This window comes from Lithobates pipiens, unplaced genomic scaffold, assembly GCF_037356315.1.
Source record: "Lithobates pipiens isolate NorthernLeopardFrog02 unplaced genomic scaffold, aLitPip1_a1.2 Scaffold_18, whole genome shotgun sequence".
NCBI classification, from domain to species: Eukaryota; Metazoa; Chordata; class Amphibia; order Anura; family Ranidae; genus Lithobates; species Lithobates pipiens.
Window position 1 is genome coordinate 292562185 of NW_027507758.1, and position 24287 is coordinate 292586471.

A 24287-nucleotide genomic window follows, 5' to 3' on the forward strand; every position below is an offset into this window, starting at 1 on the left:
GTTGCACGGCCACACAATTGCCATTTAAAAAGCGACAACGCTGAAACTGAAAATTGGCTTGTGCAGGAAGGGGAGAAAGTGCCTGGTATTGAAGTGCCTAAACAGTTCATTGATAGAAACTCCCATGTTTTAATTCCTCCAGATTCACTTTATTTAAAAAAAATATCTTACATATTCTACCTTTTTAGCAATCTAAAGGTGTATGGAAACATTAAACAAAGGATATCAAATTAAATGGTGTCTGTACCATAATAAGAGTCACCAAGCACAGACTAAAGCAATGTAAAAAGACAAAATTAAAATTTATTATGACATACAAAAAATGAACAGTTTCTGTACAGGTATCTTCAGTAACGCACAGATATATAGAGACGATCTCTGAGTATAAATATACATGCAGCCATATTGCTGTATCAGATACAGGTCTAAAAATATCAGCTGAAACACTGAAGTCTTTCTTGCCTGAGCAGAATAATATGTATACACACATGGCTCTTTTTTTTACCACTATTCTAGTTTGGTATAAAATGGCAAAGATGTAAAAATATCAACACATAGAACAGTTGTTCTCTATACAGCAGCACAGTTCTTGTCCCAACCAGGTGAAGAGAAGTGAAAATGATGGGGAAGAATCGATGCGTAATGTTCTCTCTTTGCTTGGAATCTCATATTGGTTTCAGTTTGCGGGTTGTATGCTTTATCTCTTTCCCTGGTTTTTACCAAAGCCATCATAAAGGATACCCTGGTGATCACAGCCAAACATGTATATATCTATCTGTGTTATAAATTGAGTTCTCTAGGATATGATTTTCTGAAAAAAGTCTGGCTCAAGGAAATAAAAAAATAAGGAAATACATAGATACCGTTTGAGACAAGAAAATCCGGGAATATAAATAGCAAGGTTTTCATACTGAATGAGAAGAAGCAATGTCTGCACCGGAGAGGAAAGGCAATGATCCGGCACAAGTGTAATTCCTGTTAATCACCATCCCTTTCAATTGTAAAGTAGTCTGATCAACCATTATCTGGGTGCAAGCTCCATCAGAAGATAAAGTTCTTTACACATAAACATGGTCTAATCAACGTATGTCGATGATGAGCTTTTAGTCCCAAAGTTTGATGAGGCCATCCCATCCACATGTGATAACTTTAGATGTTTCATGTGGGTGCCATACTGCACCTATGCACACTTTATCATGAGCTTTCAATCTGCTGTACAGTTTAGTGGTCTTCCAATCCCAGATGTTCAGCTTTCCATCAGCATCACCGGAAACCACATAACTTAAAAAAAAAAAAAAAATCATGATTAAAAGACATCAATGCTATATTAGAAATCAGCAACTCAGCTACCATTAAAAGAAATTTAGCAAAACAGTATGTACTTATAATGCAAAAGTGAATATTTTTACCATCCTTTCACATAGCAAAAAATGTGACTGAACTGATGACGTCTAAAAATAAATAAAAAATTAAAAATAAAGATGAATACTGATTCAAGTTACATCAGTTTAAGGCCCTGTTCACACTTGCAAATGGGGCAGTTTGTGATTAGATGTGGGAGAAGACCTAGTAGTGGGGTTCCTTGCAATAAGCAGCAGATGTGAAGTCCCAATAAAAGCAATTGGAGGCTGACAGCTCCCACAGCTATTTGAGGCTGCTCACTTGTAATTGCTCATGGAGAGATTACCTGGGAATGGCTGGCTCTGGACAGAGACTGTCATCCATTTACATTCACAAGGTATGACTTGCAGTCCAGGTGAAAAAAGGATGAATGGAAAAGCCTGTGTGAAAGGGCCCTTGCAAACATAAAATGTCCTACCTGCACCTTGCGTTTTTAACCTGCATCAACGGTGCATTGATCATAAAGTTTAATGGCACCATTTGTTGGCCTGTACATACAGAATATAGTGGTGTAAATTGTCACATTCCTTTGTCAGCAGTTTGTGTTCAAATATGAGGCGTGCAGCATTGCACTGCAAAGGTTCATACATGGCCTCTGTCTGTATTCTAATGCCCCGTACACACAATTGGAATTTTGGTTGGAAAACACTCTGATGGTTTTCCCGACGGAATGCAGATGGGATTTCAATCAAGCGGTCTTGCATACACACGGTCACACCAAATTCCAATCATTAAGAACGCGGTGACGTACAACACATACGACAGGACTAGAAAAAGGAAGTTCAATAGCCAGTAGCTTCCGTCTTGTAGTTGAATCTGAGCATGCGTTGAGTTTTTGCATACACACAATTGGAATTGCCGATGGAAACTTTTTCAGTTTGGAAAAATTGATTACCTGCTCTCAATCTTTTGCCGACGGAAATTCGGCCAGTAAAATTCAGATGAAGCATACACACGGTCGCATTTTCCGACGAAAAGCTCTCATCTGTCTTTTGCCGGCTGAAATTCCGACCGTGTGTACGCACATAAGAAGTGTCACTGCCTGTGAAGAAACGACATATCCTTGGGTCTCTCAGTCTAGTGCTGGTCCAGGTGAGAGATAGCTACCAGTAGTTAGATCTGACAGCCATAAACACACAGAGCATTCACAGACACACAGAGCTCACTGATGCAGCTGAAAGATTTTTCTTTATTACACCAACACTCCCACATTTGTGATGTGATATAGAGCCGATGGCAACGCATGTACTGCAAGTGGTACATTCCAGAACAGGGAGGTTAATAAGGACAGGCTAGCTGTAGCAAACCATGGACATAAGGGAATTAATCAGTCATGATGTCACAAACCACAGGTAAGGCAAACCGCACAGGCAATAGAACTATATTAATACCTAGTAAAAACCAACAAAAATACAGTGCGTCCGTAAAGTATTTACAGCTGTTCAGTTTTACCGCATTTTGTTATGTTAGAGCCTTATTCCAAAATAGATAATATTCATTATTTTCCTCAAAATTCTACAAACAATACACCATAATGACAACATAAAAGTGGATTGTTTGAAATCTTTGCAAATATACTAAAAATAAAAGAAACTAAAAAGTACCATGTACTTAAGTATTTACAGCCTTTGCTCAATACTTTGGCACCAATAACAGCCTCAAGACTTTTTGAGTATGATGCTACAAGCTTGGCACACCAATTTTTGGCCAGTTTCTCCCATTCTTTACAGGACCTCTCAATCAGGTTGGATAGGGGAGTGTCGGGGGCAGTAATTTTCAGATCTCTTCAGAGATGTTCAATCAGGTTCAAGTCTGGGCCACTCAAGGACATTCACAGAGCTGTCCCGTAGCCACTCTTGTCATCTTGGTTGTGTGCTTAGGGCCGTTGCTCTGTTGGAAAATGAACCTTTGCTCCAGTCTGAGGTCCAGAGCTCTTTGGAGCAAGTTTTCAACAAGGATGTCTCTGTACATTGCTGCATTCATCTTTCCCCTCGATCCTGACTAGTCTCCCAGTTCCTGCTGCTGAAAAACATCCCCGGCAGCATGATACTGCCACCACCATGCTTCACTGTCATGGTATTGGCCACGTGATGAGCGGTGCTGGTTTCCCTCAGACATGATGCTTGGCATTCAGGCCAAAGAGTTGCACCTTTTACAGAGGAGTGGCTTTCATCTGGCCACTCTACTGTACAGACCCAATTGGTGGAGTGCTGCAAATCGCTCCCACTGTTAATCTCCAGCAGCTCAGCAGCACACAATTTGTTCAGGAAAACACTGATGTTGGATCTTTCCTAGTTTGTAGAGAAAAAAAAACCCTGCTTCACCTCCAAACTGCTTGCTGACAGCAAGCAGTCTGGACATTAGGAGATATCCCAAGGTTCTGTTCTTGGATCTCTCCTATTTTCAATCTACACCTCCTCCCTGGGTCAGCCGATAGCCTCCCATGGCTTCCAATATCACCTCTATGCTGATGACACCCAAATATTTTTCTACTCTTCAGCTCACTCCCTCCCTCTCCTCATGCATCACTAATTTACCATCGGATAGATCAGTCTGGATGTCACACCACTTCCTCAAACTCAATCTATCCAAAACCGAAATTATAATGCTTCCTCCCGCTGATCTCTGTCCAAAATCGATGGCACAACTATATGCCCATCCCCCGCATGCCAAGGTCCTAGGTGTAGTCCTGGACTCGGAACTCTCCTTTAAGCCCCATGTCCAATCACTACCCAAATCTTGCCGCCTCAACCTCCCCAACACCTCCAAAATACACCTCTTTCTAACCAATGACACAAAGCTCTTAATTCACTCCCTAGTCATCTCTCGCCTTGACTACTGAAACTTCCTTCTCATTGGCTTACCTCTACATAGCCCATCACCCTTTCAATCCATCATGAATTCTGCTGCCAGACTCATCCACCTTACCAATCGCTCTGTGTTTGCTACACCTCTATCAACACCTTCACTGGCTTTCGCTCGCCCAATTAACTAAGTTCAAAATACTAAAAACTACTTACAAAGCCATCCACAACTTGGCCCCCAGCTACATCACTAGACTAGTCTCTAAATACCAACCTAATTGTTCTCATAGTTTCTGGTTGTTGGCACTGCAGCTTTTAACCAGGACACTGGCCATCTGGTGTACAGCCTTTTGACTACAAGAAATCTGTTTTTCAACCAGGCATATTTCTCGGCTTGTGCAACTTCAATGTGATATTCGACTTAAATATATCTCTGAAGAAGGATCGTTTTGAGGTTTAAACATGTAAGGCGTCCACGCCTGGAATGTAGAGTGGTTAGCCCCACCAACACTGTTCTTTTGGGCAACCACCGTTTACCATCCATTACCTGCATGTTGGGTACCTTACTGAGTGTTTTTATTTCCTGTCATTTGCATATGCTTTATGAGATATTTCATGCTTGTTAAATATTTCCTAATAAAATATTTTGTACTTTACTTACCTGGTCTGTTCCTTTGATAAATCCGTGGAGGTGTTTTGGTATGTGCCCTAGGGCACTACTAGTTCTACTTTTTTTTGATTACAGGGATTGGACAAGACCCAGTATATATCTATATTTTTATTACACATATATATATACACACACACACACACACACACACACACACACACACACACACACTCCTCCAAATACATTTTTCATTAATAATCACAATCAGCAAACCAGAATCCAGATACATAAACATATATTATAGCCAAATATTCACACTTCCTGCCCCTCCATCTCAGCAGCATCCCTACTGGTTATTTGATAAATGGCCTCAAAACTAAAGGGATGTGGGATAATTCTACTTGATAGACCCACTGAGCACCACCCCTCTCAATTGTAATCCAGAGCAAGGTGTACTGGCACAAAGTTACAAGATATTGATGGCCAGTATCCTCTCCTGTGGAGACCAAGTACACTGAACTGTAACCACCTTCAACTCAACTGGTGAGGCTGGCATCAGTGGTCATCTTCCAAACCCTTAAAAGGAAGAATTTCAACCTCTCCAGATTCTGAACCATCAGCCACCAATTTTGGCTCTGCAACACCCTTCCGACAAACCAATGCACAGAGCCTTCCGACAAACCAATGCCTGGATCTTCATGTTCCAGACAGAGAATGATCCTCTACAAAAGGCCTGGAGCAGGACTGTACATAAGGAACTTGCTTCAACCTAGATACAACTTCTTAATGCAGAATGTATTGAAAGAAAATCTGTAACGGACTGCTTCTCGAGCAAAGGTTATGGAGGCATATGGAGATGGTCACCCCCTGCGTCTTTAGCAAGTCCAGCACCGGGGGCTAGGAGCTTTGTGAACAGTCGGAAACTGTGGCCAGCCTGAAGGACAGTCACAAAAAAGAAAGAAAAAAAAAAAACACAACCTCCTACTGTGATTGCAGAAATCTTTGATGAGCCTGGAAAAAAATAGCACATGAAGATATGCATTATTGATGACTACGGATCTCAAAAACTACCTCTTGCAGAGGAGTCATCATTGAATAGACTGAGCTTATCTGAAACAGAAGGATGCCCAGCGGTTTGAGATCTGAAGATAGACCTCATGTCCCAATTTAGTTTTGGAACTGCTACCATTCAAGTATATCTGTGTGCAAACATGTATAAACCTGTATCTTTATGCAAACATGCGTTTAAGCATGCTCTTACTAAACTGCACCTGGCCCCATACAAGTTTAGCCAAGTACATAGGCATCCAGTGCAGCTTCTATGCTGCAGACCAAATGCACGCTATTCTGGAGACATAACTCCTTAAAAGTGCAGTGATACTTGTACTTTCTTGGGTACATGGGTGTATCAACAGACAGTTGTACAAGCCCCCAGGATTAAGTAGTAAATATACCTTTATGCAGTATATAACCATGACTTGTCTGGTCACATAGTTCTCCCATAGAATGTTTACATTTCATTATGTAGCTATGAGCTGAAGCTACGTCTCAGAGGCCAGCTCTGCCTACAAAGGAGTAGGCCATATAGAGCGAACCAGCACCCTCTAGTTGCTGGAGGAGACAATGCAGCCAAATACTCCAGAGAAGTACACAGAGCATGAATAGCACACTGTTCCCAGTGGCCACTGGGAGGACAGAAAGTCAGATTTTTTTTTTTAAAGATAAACTGCAAAATGCAGACTTGCCATTCCCGCTGCAGGGCTCTGAACATAAGGAGTCCAACCTTCATTCCATCACGGTAGCCTTAGTCATAAAAGACCTTCAGAAACTTTGTCCCCCTCAATCTGAGGCCCACTCAACTGGACCTGTATAGCACCCTGCAGGAAAGCATCCTGGTCAGAACAAACACTGCACAGGGTTCAATTACACAGGGTCCACCGCCATAAGGCTGCATTACAGGCAAACCTTGAGGAATCTTCTCTCTCATCCAATGAGGCTCGGGTACCATCCATTTTGGCTGACAGCTTTGTCAAATGTATCGAAGTCCTTGATTCTCAATAGAATCATTCCAGACCTCCAAGTAGCACATGCATCACACCTTACAGACACTGAAAAAGAAAAATCTGAGGTACTTCATGTGTGGGAGGACTTGCTTTTTGATTGATCTGCCAGTGTCCATTCACCTATAGGTGGCGTATAAACCACATAGTAATTACTGTGGCTGCTCTATGTCTCGTGATGTACGATAAAGAAAAATATTTTAAATACACCACCATGAGAGCCCTTTTTCCTCTCCCTATATAGCACCATTGGAGTTTAAAGTACAGTCTTTACATTGAATGATGTCAGCAGTGACTTGGATTCCACATTTTAGACCCAACGTGGGATATTCTTGAGATTCTCTCTCCACTTATGCGCATCTGACTGCCTAAATAAGGGGTATACTGAATCTGGTGAGTGTGTCTGCATGCTGGTGGAGAGAAGAACTTCCTATACTCACTGAGGACGATATTTGCACTTGGGGTTACAGGGTTGTATATGGACTTCACTATATATTCAGTTTTTGAAATTGTTGCTGTTCAATGTACTTTTTTGTCACAGTGGTGATATATGATCAATATACTTTTATATTCACAGGAGCGCAGTTATTTTTATTTTATCTATACTGAGAGGTGCTTATACACTTTACAATGTGCAGCTCAATACACATAGATCTGAAATGGCATATAGAGGAACCCATGCTCTCCATTTTCCTCCTGCAGCATGTGAAAGCCTGCTTCTCCTTCTCTCCCTCCCGTGGCTTCAGGAAGGATGGAGGGTGTGGGGGATGTGTCAGGATGGAGAGGAGGAGCCAGTAAATAAAGTCATTTATTGACCCTTCCTTTTTTTGAATAGACAGTCAGTGATCGGTACCAATCACTGACTCTGTCCATTAATAACTGAGGCATTGTAAATTGTGTTTACTATGCTTCAGTATAGGAATGAACGGAAAGCTCTGTACAATCTGCTTTGTCCCCCCCCCCCCCCCCCCATGGGACTCCTAAAATGCTGTTAAATATAATAAAAAACTATAGGCACTAGTGGGGTGGGGGGGGGGGGGGGGGAAACTACCAGGGTCATAAAGGTTGCACTTGTGGCTGGACCCTGTTGTTCCACCACTGTGGGGGCACTGCAAAAGATGTGAAAGGGTCCTGCTGTGAGACTGTAATAAAGGGTCCTGTGACAGGAGTAAAGGGTCCCTGGGATCAGTGGGAAGGGTCTCTGCTCTGGGAGATATCTGCACCCCTATGCCAGCCTAACACCGGGACAGTATATGTTAAAGATGTAAAGCCTAACTGAATGACATTAAGTTTGCTAAAGCACTGTGTATCATTTGCCATTTTTAAAGTGCAAGTCCATCCTAAGATTTAAATCCCTGCATCTGCAAACATCCACATTCGAACACTAACCTATCTAGTCCTGTAAAGAACAAATCTGTATAAATAATTTTTCTGAGGCAGATCCAGTCTCCAGCGACAGCAGCTCTGCAGAGGACATGGCCAGCAGCAGCTGTGAAATGAATATTGACTGACGTCACCCTTAGACTTACTATGGGGCTTCCGTTGTCAGACATGTCCTCTGCACCCGCCCTTACAGAGAAGCTGTGGCTGACAGCTCAGTTTGGGATCGGGTCGGATTGACTGCAGAAAGGCAAGTACACTGATTTCTTCTTTACAGGGCTAGATAGGTTAGTGTTAGATCATGGGTGTCTGTAGATGCAGGGATTTGAGTTTTAGGGTGGACTTCTACTTTGTTTTCATCTTCCTTTCTTATCCTTTACTGCATCTCAGTGGTGCTGATCTGTAGCCACTTCAATTCCGGTCTACAAGCTTTCACTTCAGTGATGGCTACTTGTACTACCAAAACAGGTTTTCCCATAGTGACAACCATAATAGAAAATAGTCTTTAGCAGCAGGTCTGTGTGGCAGGGTGAGAGCACAGCAGCACATTTGGGAACAAGACCGGATTACCGGGTATTAACATAATGTTAAAGTGATACTAAAGTTTTTGTTTATTTTTAAAGGAGGAAAAAAAAAACATTTTATACTTACCTGCTCTGTGCAGTGGTTTTGCACAGAGCAGCCCAGATGCTCTGCTTCTCAGGTCCCTTGCCAGCACTCCTGGCCTCTCCCTCCTGTCAAGAGGCCCCCCAGAGCAAGCAGCTTGCTAGGGGGCACCTAAAACTGCAGCGCTAGGTGTCCATTCAGACACAGAGCTGCAGTTCGGCCCCGCCCCCTCTCTCCTGATTGGCACCTGCTGCTCTGTCAGCTAGCCAATGGCGCTGCTGCTGTGTCTCAGCCAATCAGGAGGGAGGGTCCCGGACAGCCGAGGCACTTGTGCACATCGATGGTTAGAGGTGGGAATCAGGTAAGTATTAAGGGGGGCTGCTGCACACATAAGATTTTTTTATCTCAATGCATAAAGATAAAAAAACTTATGCCTTTACAACCACTTTAAAGCTTATATAAGATATGGGCGAGTTTATAAATGCTTTAGGTCCTGAGAAAAACTGCGTTTTGCATAATATAAACTAGTGAAGTCAGATGTTAGTGAACGCAGCCTCTATACTTCCTATAGCAGAGTTCTATTATTTGGTAAATAATTTAACATAAGATGTATTCATTAGTTTCCATTTTAACAAACTGATTCTTAAATTGTCCCAGTAATCGTTGGAATGTAAAATAAACATAGTATGCAATTCAAGATGACAGGCCTGCAGAGACAACTAGATACAAAAAAAACACAAAAACAAAAAGTAACAAAATTACCTCATGTCTGGTGAAAAGTCTACTTGACAAGCATAGCCTGCAACCATATGACCCTTAAAAATCTTCTTTTTATTCAGCCTGAACCTATTTTGTGCACCAAATATTAAAATTTGGTTGTCCATCGATTGACATGCCAGCCATTTACCTGTAAATGAATTTGAACAATACAGTAAGACAACCAAAACCATAACCATCTATTAAGAAGCAATGCAACAATTATAAAATAAAAAAATATATGCATATCAAAAAACTTAAACTAGACTACAGAACCCAGGTGTGGTTAGATGTGACATTGCTGTGTGTAGCACCCTCCTAGTCTAGGTGCTGGGATTTTAATATTTAGATTAATGTAATTTGCTCTTCTGACTAACAGTGGGCTAGAGGCAAATCCATCTGCAGCATTCTGCCTAACCGAACACTGCAACACATTAGTTAAGATTGCTCATTTCTTTTTGGCTACCCCTTTGTGCTAGTACAGTCAGGCAAGGGTTCAAACGAAAGGGATCACTGGATAGTGATCGGAAGAGCTTTGTCTACCTGTCCTTCACTACAAGTGACTTTGCTTATGCTCTTTATTCCTGGACTGCTACACAGGAAGTCTGCCATCTGCTCCCCGCAAGAGACTTCACCTACTACTCAATTCTAGATCAGCAAGAGTCCTTAAGTTGTGCAAAGCTTTGTTCTGGAGTATCCTACTACAAATCCCCTACCCTATCCAAGTTCATACAAACTAAATCTACAAAAACACCCCTAGACTGGTATTTGACTACATTGAGATCTGGCTGCAGAAAATACTTTCTACCTGGCTGCCAGTGAAGAATTGAGGACTGTCTGGGTAATACTCAAGCAGTTCCTACAGTCGTAGTGTTACATGTATTCATGTACTGTGAAAGTGTGAACCCAAAAGTTGCCATTGGAAAGGGGATCCCCATTAAAAGTTCTCCCTTGCATTTCAGTTCTGGTGGCAAAATATTTTGGATTTCCCATCATTCTATTTCCGTAGAAATGGTCACCAAGACAAATACAAATACAGTGGGTGAATCTTGCCAGTGGGGGCACAGACAGCGGTAAAAAAAATAAAAAAAACTTGACAGGGGTTTTAACCCTTCTGTACTCTATTAAAAAGCAAAACATTTCAGCTGTATTTACTGTACATTCCCATTGTTTCTGCTATCTCATTGATGGGTTTGTTTGGTGCCCTAATGCCCTTTTTTACATGCACGTCAGCTCATTGGATTACATATGAAAAGTTCACAGCGACAGCTTCCAAAACCAAATTTCACACTTTAAATCAGTAGCTGATCTTTTAAAGGCTTATTGCTTATGTTCTCAGTGATTACAGGCACCTGCAGCTTTAACTGCTTCCTGGGCATCCCTTTGCTGGGCTAGTTGACAATCTGACGCTTTTAGGTACTGCTAGAGCTTGCCTATTTCTTACCACTCCCCCATATTCCTAATGGCCCATTACAATGGGAAAAAAAGGAAATCCACCGCTCCAGGCTGATCCACCGGGAAAACTGAATGCTCTTCCTCCAAACAGGTAGAGGTCCCAGGTGCAGGCTAATTGCAGAAGAACTCTGGATAGCCGCACTCCGGATCTGATAAAGTGAATTGTGCCTTTATTGTTTCAACTAAAAAACCTTGCATCACACAAATCGCAACAGCAAAGGAAAAAATTCATAACAAAAAATACTGAAGCGTTTCACGCTAAAATTAGCGCTTACTCCACTGCCTCACTGGACTATATGAATGCCTGGAAAGGGGCAATAAAGCTTCGCCAAAACGATTGACTGCAAAAGTTTTCAGAGCAACCTGGTATTTTGGCCTGCGTGTTATACCAGCCGGCAGTTCTATTATTATAATTTTTTCAAAGTAATAAGATAGGGGGGTAAGTCAGTGTACCAAACGTAGCTTGGGATTTACTAATGTGTCACTTTCCCAAAATCTGCCCACTTTACCTTGAATTATACTTACCATTAGGAGAAAGTGTAACAGCTGGCATTGAGTGCATACTTGGCTCTGCTATGTATTTAAAATCCACAGGGATATCCCTAAAAAAAAAAAAAAAAAAAAAAAAAAAAAAATTATGAAAAAAAAAAAATGGAATAGTGGAATAGTCAAAAGGGTATACAAAATTCATAGTTTTATATATTGTATGATCTGACAAGTTGACTTTTGTCATTTTTGTTAAACATTTTCATATCTGGCATGTCATTCAAAGAAAGGAAGTCACTGTAACCTGACCGCAATTAAAAATGCTTAAAATATTGCAGTATTGAAAGCAGCCTTATGTTATTGGAAGTAAAACTGACAAAATTAAATTGCTGAAGGAACAGAATCCAACTCCGAAAATGAGCTCAAGCTGTTTCAAGTGTAATTACAGATGCAAATGCACACAACACTGGAATGGCAAAGAAACAAAATCTAGTTTGTGCAAATGAAAAATAAGGACCATATGCTGAAGAAAAGCATATGTTTTGAAAGAAAAAAAAGGTGAGAGTCCCAATGATAATACATTTTTTAAAAACTGTACCGATAAACCATGCAATCATTTGTATAACATATCTCTCTGGATTTCAGAAATTATTTCACCATGAGACTTACCATTCCCAAACTCTCAAGCTTTTATCATCAGAGGTGCTTACAAAGCGTCTGTTCTCATCCACAAACGTAATGGTGTTGACAGCTCCCAGATGCCTGTCATACTCTTGGACAATTTCTCCTGTCCGAATATCCCACTGGAAATTTAACAGACAGTCATTACATGAACATAGATTAACGAAGTCCTGATAAAGCCAACACAAACAAAATCCATGTTTTTTTTTTCTAACGAAGAAAGCATTTGCAACATACACACACCTTAAAATAGTTAAATGAATACATTTATACTTTGCAGTAAATACAAATTAAGGATTGTTATACGTTTATCCCCCATAAGCATCTAAATGACACCTGAAGCTACATGGTAGTTAGTACAAAAATATATATATATATATATATATATATATATATATATATATATATATATATATATATATATATATATACACACACATATACACACATACACATACATAGTAGGTGAGGTTACAAAAAAGGACATAAGTCTGTCAAGTCCAACCAATGTGTATGATTATATGTCAGTATTACATTGTATATCCCTGTATGTTGTGGTCGTTCAGGTGCTTATCTAATAGTTCTTTGAAACCCTCGATGCCCCCCGCTGAGACTACCGCTTGTGGAAGGGAATTCCACATCCTTGCCGCTCTTACAGTAAAGAACCCTCTACGTAGTTTGAGGTTAAACCTCTTTTCTTCTAATTTTAATGAGTGGCCACGCGTCTTGTTAAACTCTCTTCCGCAAAAGAGTTTTAGCCCTATTGTGGAGGTCACCAGTATGGCATTTATAAATGTAGATCATATCCCCTCTCAAACGTTTATTCTCCAGAGAGAATAAGTTCAGTGCTCGCAGCCTTTCCTCATAACTAATATCCTCCAGACGCTTTATTAGCTTAGTTGCCCTTCTTTGTACTCGCTCCATTTCCAGGACATCCTTCCTGAGGACTGATGCCCAGAACTGGACAGCATACTCCAGATGCGGCCGGACCAGAGTCTTGTAGAGCGGGAGAATTATCGTTTTATCTCTGGAGTTGATCCCCTTTTTAATGCATGCCAATATTCTGTTTGCTTTGCTAGCAGCAGCTTGGCATTGCATGCCATTGCTGAGCCTATCATCTACTAGGACCCCCAGGTCCTTTTCCATCCTAGATTCCCCCAGAGGTTCTCCCCCCAGTGTGTAGATTTCATTTATATTTTTGCCACCCAAATGCATTATTTTACCTTAAACCTCATTTGCCATGTAGTTGCCCACCCCATTAATTTGTTCAGATCTTTTTGCAAGGTTTCCACATCCTACGGAGTAGTTATGGCTCTGCTTAGCTTAGTATAGCCTGCAAATACAGAGAATTTGAACTATTTACCCCATCCTTCAGGTCGTTTATGAACAAGAAGAAAAAAAAAAAAAAAAAAAAAAAGAAGGATTGGTCCCAGCACAGAACCCTGGGAGACTTCACTACCCACCCCTGACCATTCCGAGTACTCCCCATTTATCACAACCCTCTGAACTCGCCCTTGTAGCCAGTTTTCAATCCATGTACACACCCCCTATGGTCCATGCCAACGGACCTCATTTTGTACAGTAAATGTTTATAAGAAACTGTGTCAAATGCTTTTGCAAAATCCAGATACATCACATCTGCGGGCCTTCCACCTCCTCATAGAAGGTTAATAGATTGGTTTGGAAAGGACGATTGTTCATGAATCCATGCTGATTACTGCTAATTATACCGGTTTTGTAACTAAAATCTTGTATATAGTCCCTTATCATCCCCTTCAAGAGCTTGCATACTATTGAGGTTAGGCTAACTGGTCTGTAATTCCCAGGGATGTATTTTGGGCCGTTGTTAAATATTGGTGCTACATTGGCTTTTCTCCAATCACTTGGTACCATTCCAGTCAGATTGTCAGTAAAAATTAGGACCAATGGTCTGGCAATTACTTGACTGAGTTCCCCAAGTACCCTCTGATGCAAGCCATCTGGTCCCGGTGATTTATTAATGTTAAGTTTCCCAAGTCTAATTTTAATTCTGTCCTCTGTTAACCACGTAGGTGCTTCCTGTGATGTGTGATAAGAATAAACACTGCAGTTTTGGTTACTGAAGCCCCCCCCCCCCCCCCCCCCCCCGATTCCCTCATGAAGACTGAGGAGAAGAATAAATTAAATACCTTGGCCATCGCCCATCCTTTGTAACCAGATGTCCTTCCTCATTCTATATGGGGGCAATATGGTCTGTTCTTCCTTTTTTACTGTTTACATACTTAAAGAATTTCTTGGGATTTTTTTGCTTTCCTCTTCCGCTGTGTCTTTCGTGTTCCATCTTAGCTGCCCCAATTGCACCCTTACATTTCTTGTTGCATTCTTTATAATGTCTGAATGATAATGATGATCCCTCAACCTAGTATTTTTTGAAGGCCTTCTTCCTTTGCTTTTTTTTTTTTAAACTTTCTTTATTTAGATCACATAAGTCCAGAGGGGTGGAACAACAATTACAGGGAGCAACAAAGACATTCATTTCTCACATAGATATATCTTATATCCTATAAAGCATATTCCATTTTCCTCTTTTATATAAATAAAACCAAATTATTTAATTTACACATTGCATATTCCAATTTATATATATTATCTATCTATTCCATTCTTATCCATTATAATTCTTATTTCCCCCAGTTATAACTCCCCCAGACTTCCCTCATCTTATCTTTTTTCCCATTGCCCCAACTAACGAAAAAAAAAAAAAAAATTATTATTATTATTATTTACCCCCTTCCCCCACCCCTCCCTCTCCCTCTATCCCCTCACCCCCCCCCCCCCCCCACAAGAGACAAGTACTTCCCAGCCCCCATAGGGGGGTTCAAACGCATTCAAGTACGTGCGGACTCACTCCTCTGCTATGTTCCCCATCAGATTCTTCCCTTCCTCAGAATTCATAAATGAGTTCCAAGATCTCCAAGTTTCATCATATTGATCCTTTCTATCTTGGGCAGAGAGAACTAGGTCCTCTATGGCACCTACGTTTCTTACTCTATTTAGCCACATTGCAATTGAAGGTGGTCTGGGGTCTTTCCATCTGAGTGCAATTCCTACCTTAGCTGCATTAACTAGATGGCATATCACCGATTTCCTATATGTTTGTAAAGGTATTTCTGTGCAATGAAGCAAAAAAAAAGGCCGGATCTTCTGGGATCTGGTATGATGTAAATTTTTGAGAGATCTTTTGTACTTCTAGCCAATACTGTCTTATCTTAGGGCATTGCCAAAATATATGCATCAAAGTCCCCCATTCCTTTTTACACCGCCAACAACGGTCAGAAGCCTCTGGAAAGAACTTACAGAGTTTTGACGGGGTATAATACCACTGAGTCAATATCTTATAATTAGATTCCTGAGTCCGCGAATAGATCGATGAGTTCAATGCCAGATATATAATCTTCTGCCGTTGTGTGGGTGAAAAAGTCTTTCCCAGGTCTTTCTCCCATTTCTCAATTCCAGGCATTTTAAAACCTTCTGGAGGGGCAATCAGCAATTCATATATCTTAGAGATTACCCGAGAAAGGGGCTCTTTCTCCTCAAAATATATCTCAAACTTTGTCAGTTGTCTTTGATAGTTCGTCGCCGGTCCTAACGATTGAAAAAAATGTCGCAACTGTAATGCCTCCCAAAAATGTATTTCATATCGACCTCCTTGTTGCGTCAATGTGGCGATCGAAGGCCATGTTTCCAATTGTAGAAAGTGCGATGCTTGGGTATAGCCCCTTTCTATAAGTCCCTGAAATGCTCCTGGTTCCATTCCCGGTAAAAAACTAGGATTACCCAGAATGGGAAATAGTGGTGAGTTTGTTGTAGAGAATTGAGGATTTCGACAGATCTTAGCCCCTATCCGCAACGTTGGACCTATAAGTGGGTGTTTTTTAAGCAATTCTGGTAATGTTGTACAACACCAGATTGCTCTGCGTAGGGGTATTGAACTGCATTTTTGTTCCATTTCTGTCCATAATTTAGATTCTGTATGTCTACACCAGTCTATCACTCTGCCAATATGTACTGCCTGGTAATATTTAAACATATCTGGTACTGCCAGGCCGCCGTAACGTTTAGGAGCTCTCATGATGTTTCTATTGATCCTTGGTCGTTTGTTTGCCCATATAAATTTAGTGAAAAGAGTATCTATCTAGCGGAAAAAAGGTGTTGGAATATCTATAGGTAAGGTCTGAAATAGATATAACAGTTTTGGCAGTATGTTCATTTTTATAATATTACATCTGGCAAACCACGAATGTAATCCCTGTTTCCATTTGTCGAATAGTACCCAAATTTCCTGTAGTAACGGGGGGAAATTTACTGTAAAAGTCTTTTCCATCTTATCTGGTATATATGTACCTAAATACTTAAGTGCTACATTCACCCATTTAAAGCTATAATTAGGCCGTATAGTCTGTTGTACCCCTATGGGCAGAGCTACCCCCATTGCCTCCGATTTTGTATAATTTATTTTTAGATTTGATATCTCCCCATATCTTACAATTTCCTCTATAAGGTTTGGTAAGGAGATGTTTGGTCTGGAAAGGGAAAACAAAAAGGTCATCCGCATATGATGATATTTTGTAGTTATGCCCCCCTATTTGGAGTCCCTGGATATCCGGGTTTTGTCGGATTTTATTCAATAGTGGTTCTAATGAAAGGACAAACAATATGGGTGAGAGAGGGCAGCCCTGGCGGGTTCCATTTGAGATCTGAAATGGTTCTGAAAAAACTCCATTTACCTTCACTAAAGCCTGTGGGGAGGCATATATCCCAGAAATCCACCGTAGCATACCCTCTCCCACCCCCATGTGTCTTAATACCGCGAACATAAATCTCCAATTGACTCGGTCAAATGCCTTTTCTGCATCCGTACTTAAGACACTCTGGGTTTTTGTTTGGTTGGAAAAGTGTACCAAGTTTAATACTTTGATTACGTTATCTCTCGCTTCACGCGAGGGGATAAACCCTACTTGGTCCAAATGTACCAGCTGATGTAAGTGCGATTGTAGACGGGAGGCCAATATTTTAGTGAAAAATTTTAAATCCACGTTTAGCAATGAGATCGGCCGGTAACTGCCGCACTCCGTCGGATCCTTCCCCTCCTTTGGAATAACCGAAATATGTGCCCCAAGCATATCCGGAGGGGGTGCGGCAGTCCGGCCGAGCGCATTGAAAACCTTTACCATATGTGGGCCTAATATTGAAAAGAAGTTCCTATAATATTGTATTGTATATCCATCCGGACCTGGTGTCTTCCCTTTTTTGACTGATTTTATTGCTACACTTAATTCTTCAACAGTTATTGGGATTTCTAAGCTGTTACGGACCGGAGAGGGCAATCTATGAAGACCTCCCGAGGCTAAATAGTCCTCCACTTTGGCCATGGGGAAGGAAGGGGATGTCAGATTATAGAGGGCCGCATAGTATTCTTTGAACCTCTGCGCTATATCTTTAGGCATTGCAATTAGCTGTCCATTTCTTCCCTTTATATTGGGTACATAGATTGTCCTCCCCTTCTCCTTAAGCTTCCCCGCCAACACTCTACCACACTTATCTCCCAGTTCATACCCTGTTCTCTTCCCTGCCTGTATCACCGCTTTCGCCTTATAGCGGAGAAGGTCTGTCATCTGCCTCCTCAAATGTGCCAGATCTTTCCCTAGGAGTGGTGTCTGTACTTTCTTATGTTGCGTTTCAAGTTTTTGAATTTCTTCCGATATTTTTATTATCTGCGCTTCTCGTGCTTTTTTCATTTGGGAGCCATGTTTAATCAAAATCCCCCGCATGACCACATTATGTGCCTCCCATATCATGCCCGGGTCGCTCCCCGGGGTGTCGTTGGTCTGAAAGTATGCCATCATTTCCTTTGTAATAGCCTCCTGTATATCTGCTTTCTGTAGCAGACTTTCATTCAAAGGCCAACTACGTCCCGAGGAGCGAGCCAGGCTAGACAGGGAGATCTGCAATGTAACCGGTGCATGGTCTGTCCAGGTTATATTTCCTATCGTCACCTCTATTACTGACGTGAGTAGATAGTGCGGCACAAGAAATAGATCAATACGGGAGTATTGTTGATGCGGGTTGGAAAAAAAAAGTATAATCCTTTTCTCCTGCGTGAAAAATCCGCCATACATCTACCAACTGCATCTCCTGCATCTCCCGTTTGACCCTCTTCCTAACACCGTCTGGGGTTGAGGATGATCCCATAGAGGTATCCATTCCGGGGTCCAAGGAGACATTAAAGTCTCCTCCCAGAATCAACTTTCCTTCTACAAATTCTGCTAGTTTTCTCAAAATTTTATTTAAGAAAGCATCTTGTTGTGTGTTTGGTGCATATATCGTAGCCAAAGTTACTTTTACTCCATCAATATGGCCTTTAAGAAATAGGAAGCGTCCATTCCCATCCACTCGTTTGTCCAAAAGGGACCAAGATATCCGATTAGATATGAGAGTGGACACCCCCTTAGATTTTGCTTCTTGATTGTGTGCATGATAAAAACACAGGGAAAAAATTTGTTCTGAAGTAAGGGGAGTCCACCTGTCCTAAAATGCGTTTCCTGTACAAATGCTACATCTGTACGATGACGTTTCAAATCATTTAATAGCATCCTTCTTTTTTCAGGGACATTAAGTCCCTTAACATTCATAGAGGTCACCCTTATCCCCTCCATCCGGGGGGAGGGGGAGGGGAGGAGAGAGAGGGGGAAAAAAAAAAAGAAAAAAAAGGGAAACCCAAATACCCCTGAGAGAGACACCCCCCTCTGAGCCTCCGACCCTCTGGCTCAGGTGGGTGTAGACCTAATTTGGGGTTCGGCCTGGATTTGGCACAGAACCGAGAGCTCTGTTCCCAATCCCCTCCACCCGGTCCTAAAGCCCCCATCTAGGGCTTCCTTTCCATGTTACCTCGCCTTTTTACCTATACCTACATGCCTTCCTTCCTTCCCCTCCTCCCATTGCATCTTCCACCCCACCATCCCCCAAGGGGTAGTGATAATCTTCTCCCACATTCCTCTTTCTTACCCTTTCCCATTTCTAACCCTCTCTTGCTTCCTCCTAATTACAGTTACCGTAATTACAGTTCTAGATTCCCTAGAGTTCCCATCTTGTTTAAGCTGTCGGTATGAACAGATCTGGTATGTTCTCCCCTTTCCCTCTTATTTATTATTTATATCTTCCCTCCAGATTTTCCTGTTTTTCCCGTTTATTCCATATATTTCAAAACTTTATCAGAATATTCCCCCTAGTATTCCATATACACATACCAAATTGTATAGTGCCACCTAAATTATGCAAAAAAAAAAAAAAAAAGAAGAAGAATACAGTGCTAGTTTCCTTATTTCATAACATAATTACAATCTAATGATATAATTACAATAGAAACAATAATACCACTCCTCATATATTCCATTGCACTCTGGAATTTTTTCTTTCCCCGTGTATATATACAAACCTATCCGTTCCTATAAACACACATCTGTGTGTGCGTACACACTGACATCAATAATAAAAAAATAAAAAAACACCACCCCTCTTTACCCATTGCCTCCCCCCCCCCCCACCTCCTGAAAAAAAAAAAAAAAAAAAAAAAATGATACCACAGTAATATAATATTACTTTTCACAGCAAACACACACCAAAAAAAAAACCCCATTCCTCTATTGTGTCCCTGTTTATCTTCCCCAAATACCCCATATACTCCCCCTTCCAGTGTAACCACCTCCCACCCCTTCCTCCCTCTTATAACTCTGTTCGCCTACTACCTCCATTTTCCTGCCCCAAATGAACCAAACCCCCCAAACCAAAACAAAAAAAACCCAAAACAAAAACAAACCAAACCCCCCCCCCCCCAAAAAATAAGGAAAAAAGGGGGGGGGTAAAGATAGAGACTAACCTCCCTCCCCCCTTGGAAAGGGGAAAAAAAAAGGGGTTGCTTCCTTCTTCTCGGGTATATAAAGGGGTGATATCTGAATTCTAAGGTCTGAAGCATTAACGGGTCAACTATCCATCTCCCCACTCAGGGAGAGCCCGGGTGAACACCCCGAGTGCCCCCCTGGGGGGGGGAGACAAAGGAGAGAAAACCCCCCCCCCCTTAACCCCCCTTCCGGGGAAACAGGAAAAGGGGAAGTAAAAAAAAAAAAAAAAAAAAAAAAAAAAAAAAGGGGGGGGGGGGGGGAGTCCGGAGGGAGCAGCCCCTTTTAGCTAAAAAAAAAAAAAAAAGGAGACCATAATAGAGAGGCATCCCGTCCGAATCCCATATCTTCCCTTCTATTTAAAGCGAGATTGTCCTTTCTCTTGTCAGTCCATCTTTTTCTGGAATACATGGTCTCCCTTCTCTACTAGCGACCTTATTTCTTAAGGTGTTTACTATTGGCTGCAACCAGTTCTGTATCCCAAACGTCTCCACTTCAAGGAAGGCAAATAACTCTGGGAGTTCCGACGGGTATCGCAAGGTAAATGTCGTTGAGTTTTTTTTTTTATAATTAACGCAATGGGGTAACCCCGCCTATAGGACCCCCCCATCATCTTGATTTTATCCAAAAGTGGGCGCAACATTGCCCTACGCTGCAGGGTGGCCCGTGAGAGATCAGGCAGTATTTTCACCAGGGCCCCGTCCTGTTCTAAATCTCCACTTTCCCAAGCCTTACGGCTTATTAACTCCTTCTGTGCAAAACGGAAGAAACGACATATCACATCCCTTGGTCTATTTGCGTTTGTCACCGGGGGACCCGGGGCTCTATGCACTCTTTCAAATTCCAAAGGTTGAGAGAGGGGACCGGCTAATTTTTCACATATTGAAGAAATTGTAGCCTGCAGCATATCCCGTCCTATAGCCTCCGGGACCCCCCTAAACCGTAAGTTCTGACGTCTACTACGGTCTTCTAACTCTTCCAGCCGTAATTGCATAGCAGAGACCTGGGAGGTTTGTACATTCTGTACCTGTTCTAGATGGTAAACTCGGTTTTCCAGGGAGGACCATGCGGTCTTCCCACTCACCAGTCTCTCTGTCAGCTGCTGAACTTCTACCTGTACTGCCTTGAGCTCTCTGCGGTGCATCTCCTCCAGACGAGCCACCATCGCATCCATGTCCGTTCGAGTTGGCAATGCCAGCAGGTCTGCAAGGGTAGGGAGAGCTTGTAGTAATGTTCTCAGGTCCAGCTCTCCCTCTCTCCCTCCTTTTTGTCCCTTGTGTTCAGCATGTTGTTCCTCCATGTCACACTCTGCTGATACAGTGGAGGAAGACCACACCGGCTCTCACTTCCTGGTGTGTCACGTGCACCGCTCGTCCCTCAGCGTTCTCTGTATCAGGCTCTGCTTGTCTCCGTGAGGCTCATGTACGGGGGAAAAACAATTCGATCTCAGGCTGTGCTGTCTCCGCTGCCTCTCTTCTATTCATCCCCGTGCAGGTTACCGCATGTAGGCTACCGCCTCATGGCTTAGCATCCCAGGTAATCAATCACCGTCTAATGACCAGGTGGAGGGTCAGGGCTCCCAGAGCGTGTGTCTCACTCCTCCACCATCTCCAAGCTCCGCCTCTCCTTTGCTTTTATATGCATTTTTATATTGGAGTTAAGCCATCCAGGGCTTTTGTTCACTCTTTTAAATGTATTACCCAATGTGATGCATTGGCTAATGCTCTTAACGCAAACCCATTTCTCCGCCATGTTCTTGGTTCCTAAGATTTTATCCCAATTTATGCCTTCTAACAAGGTTCGTAGTTTAGGGAAGTTGGCTCTTTTGAAATTCAGTCTTTGTATTCCCCTTATGTTTCCTTTTTATGCGATTTATACTGAAGCCAATTGACCTGTGATCACCATTTCCTAAATTGCCCCATATTTCCACATCCGTGATGAGGTCTGTATTGTTGGCAATCAGCAGATCCAATAACACTTTATTTCTAGTTGGTGCGTCTACCAACGGGACCATGAAATTGTCCTACAAGACATTTAGGAACTGGCAAGCCTTAGACAAATGCATGGTTCTCTCCACCCAGTCTATGTCTGTACAATTAAAATCCCCCATTATGATAACACTTCCAATCCTTGCTGCTAATCCAACTTGTGATAGGAGATCCATCTCCCCCTCATCCCTCAGGTTAGGGGGCCTACATCCTACTCCCAGTAAATATTTTTCCCTTAGCTTCATCCCTTTGGAGCTCTACACATAAGGATCCCACCTCCTCCCTAGCCCCCTTAGTGATGTCATCTCTGACATTCACTTGTACATTATTCTTGAGATATAGACATACCCTTCCCCCTTTTTTACCCTCTCTATCCCTGCGATCAAGGGTATACCCTTGAATGGTTGTCAGCCAATCATGAGAGCTGTTGAACCAAGTCTCTGAAAGTCCCACAAAATCCAAATCCTTCTTTTACAACAGTATCTCTAGTTCACCCATCTTGTCTGCCAGGTTCCTGGCATTGGTGAATATGCCATGTAGTTTATACCGGTCCTATACTATCCTCTTATTGGGCGTTCCGAGATTGCAACTAAGACTTGTTACTATACTTACCTTGGGTTTATGTGCTTTAGTCAAGCTACCACTAATATTGCCCCCTGGAATATGTTCCGTGCTGACTATCTCCAACTCTTGCCCCCACCACCAAGCCAACCCCTCCCCCCCAGTTTAAAAACCCCTAAAGTAACCGCAGGCTTTTTAGGGTGAAGTAGCTGTATATCTGTATTTTACTAGTAAAATCCAGCATCCCAGTTCCTGTAGAGTAGACCAAGATGCAGTAATTTTAGGGAAGTCCTATTGTCTTTAGTCCACATATTTTTTTCAAATATGTTTTTTGGAACTTTAAGTGTGGGGGGAGCAAACACATTCCTGAACTCTGCCCCCCTTCTTTGGTACCCCAAAAGGTGCAATTCGTGAATCCTCCTAACGTTCATGAAGGAGGTCATCAAAGCTGGAAATTAGTGAAAATGAAAAGAAAAAAAAAAAAAAAAAAAAAGACACTGAATACCTAGAGCAGGGAGGGGGTTATATGCTGACTGAGGATGGCCCATGGGGCTTAGCCAAGTTTTATGTTCTCCCTAGTCCTACGACTGCAGAGGCGGTATAAACCAATAGTCAAGATTAAGGAGGTGCTGTGTCCGTCAATGAACTAAAGTAGAAATGTGCTTTTGATAACAGCTGCGCAAATATTGTGCCACAAATTACAACCAACATTTTATTCACCAGGGTCTCTGCTTTCAGAAAATACATACTGTTTGGCGATTATAAAGAATTCTTTAGTAGAAAAGTAAAAATTGCTAATTTTTATATAAATATGTGAAAAAATTCAAAATTGCCCTTGTAGGCAAATAGTTAAAATGGGCCCCTTTAATCCAAAAAACCGAGATCGGTAAAGTGAGAAAAAAATAATCTGAATTTTATTCCCATAGTTCATGCTGTGCTTTTACCATCAATATTGATACTTACTTGTACTATTTTCTTATCGGACATTCCAGCCACAAACAAACTCTGTTTATCTTCATCTGGATTGAATTTGACACAGTATGGAACTTTTCGGTTTGTAAACCTGGAAATACACTGACCTACAGAACAAAACAGAAGAACATCAATATATTTCAATCTACAAAATATCCTGTGTCTGATTACAGGGGTTCTCCATTTACTCTGATCCAACTGTGTTTGTGTAAAAAGCTTTAGGATTTCTACAGCAGGCTAAACTGCTTGGACCCTTTTATCAAAGGCAGCAATGAAAACACAAAGGCAAAGCATTTCAGAGCCTGGACCTGTGTTGAGACTAAAATGGGGCAGGAGTTCTGAGTACTCCTAGAACCTCAGAACATTTGTTTTACATACAGGAAACAATCTGCCTGGAAATAATCAGTGTAGCAACCATCCTAGACATCAACTGGCTCAAACCGTTTTCACCATGTGGGTTTGATAAGCAGCAATTGGTACACTATAGGTTTCACTTTACAATTTTCTTAAATCATGTGATATTTTTGCTGAATGATCTAGAATCCAAGAGGAAATTAGTTCTACCAGCTAGAAAAAGGAAAAGCCTCTGTGCA

At 41.7% G+C, this 24287-nt stretch overlaps 1 protein-coding gene across 1 annotated transcript in view; it reads right to left on the minus strand.

The window, feature by feature from the left end:
* Positions 1–278: 278 nt before the first annotated feature.
* The window catches only part of CDC40 (cell division cycle 40), a 104447-nt gene continuing 80438 nt past the window's right edge, over positions 279–24287 (minus strand). Inside the window, exons 11-15 of the mRNA XM_077487124.1 lie at positions 23686–23801; positions 12228–12361; positions 11598–11674; positions 9624–9768; positions 279–1281 (exon numbers count right to left, since the gene is read on the minus strand). Coding sequence (XP_077343250.1) covers positions 1104–1281; positions 9624–9768; positions 11598–11674; positions 12228–12361; positions 23686–23801 — 650 coding nt within the window. The 3' untranslated portion in view covers positions 279–1103. The remainder of the gene's footprint in view (positions 1282–9623; positions 9769–11597; positions 11675–12227; positions 12362–23685; positions 23802–24287) is intronic.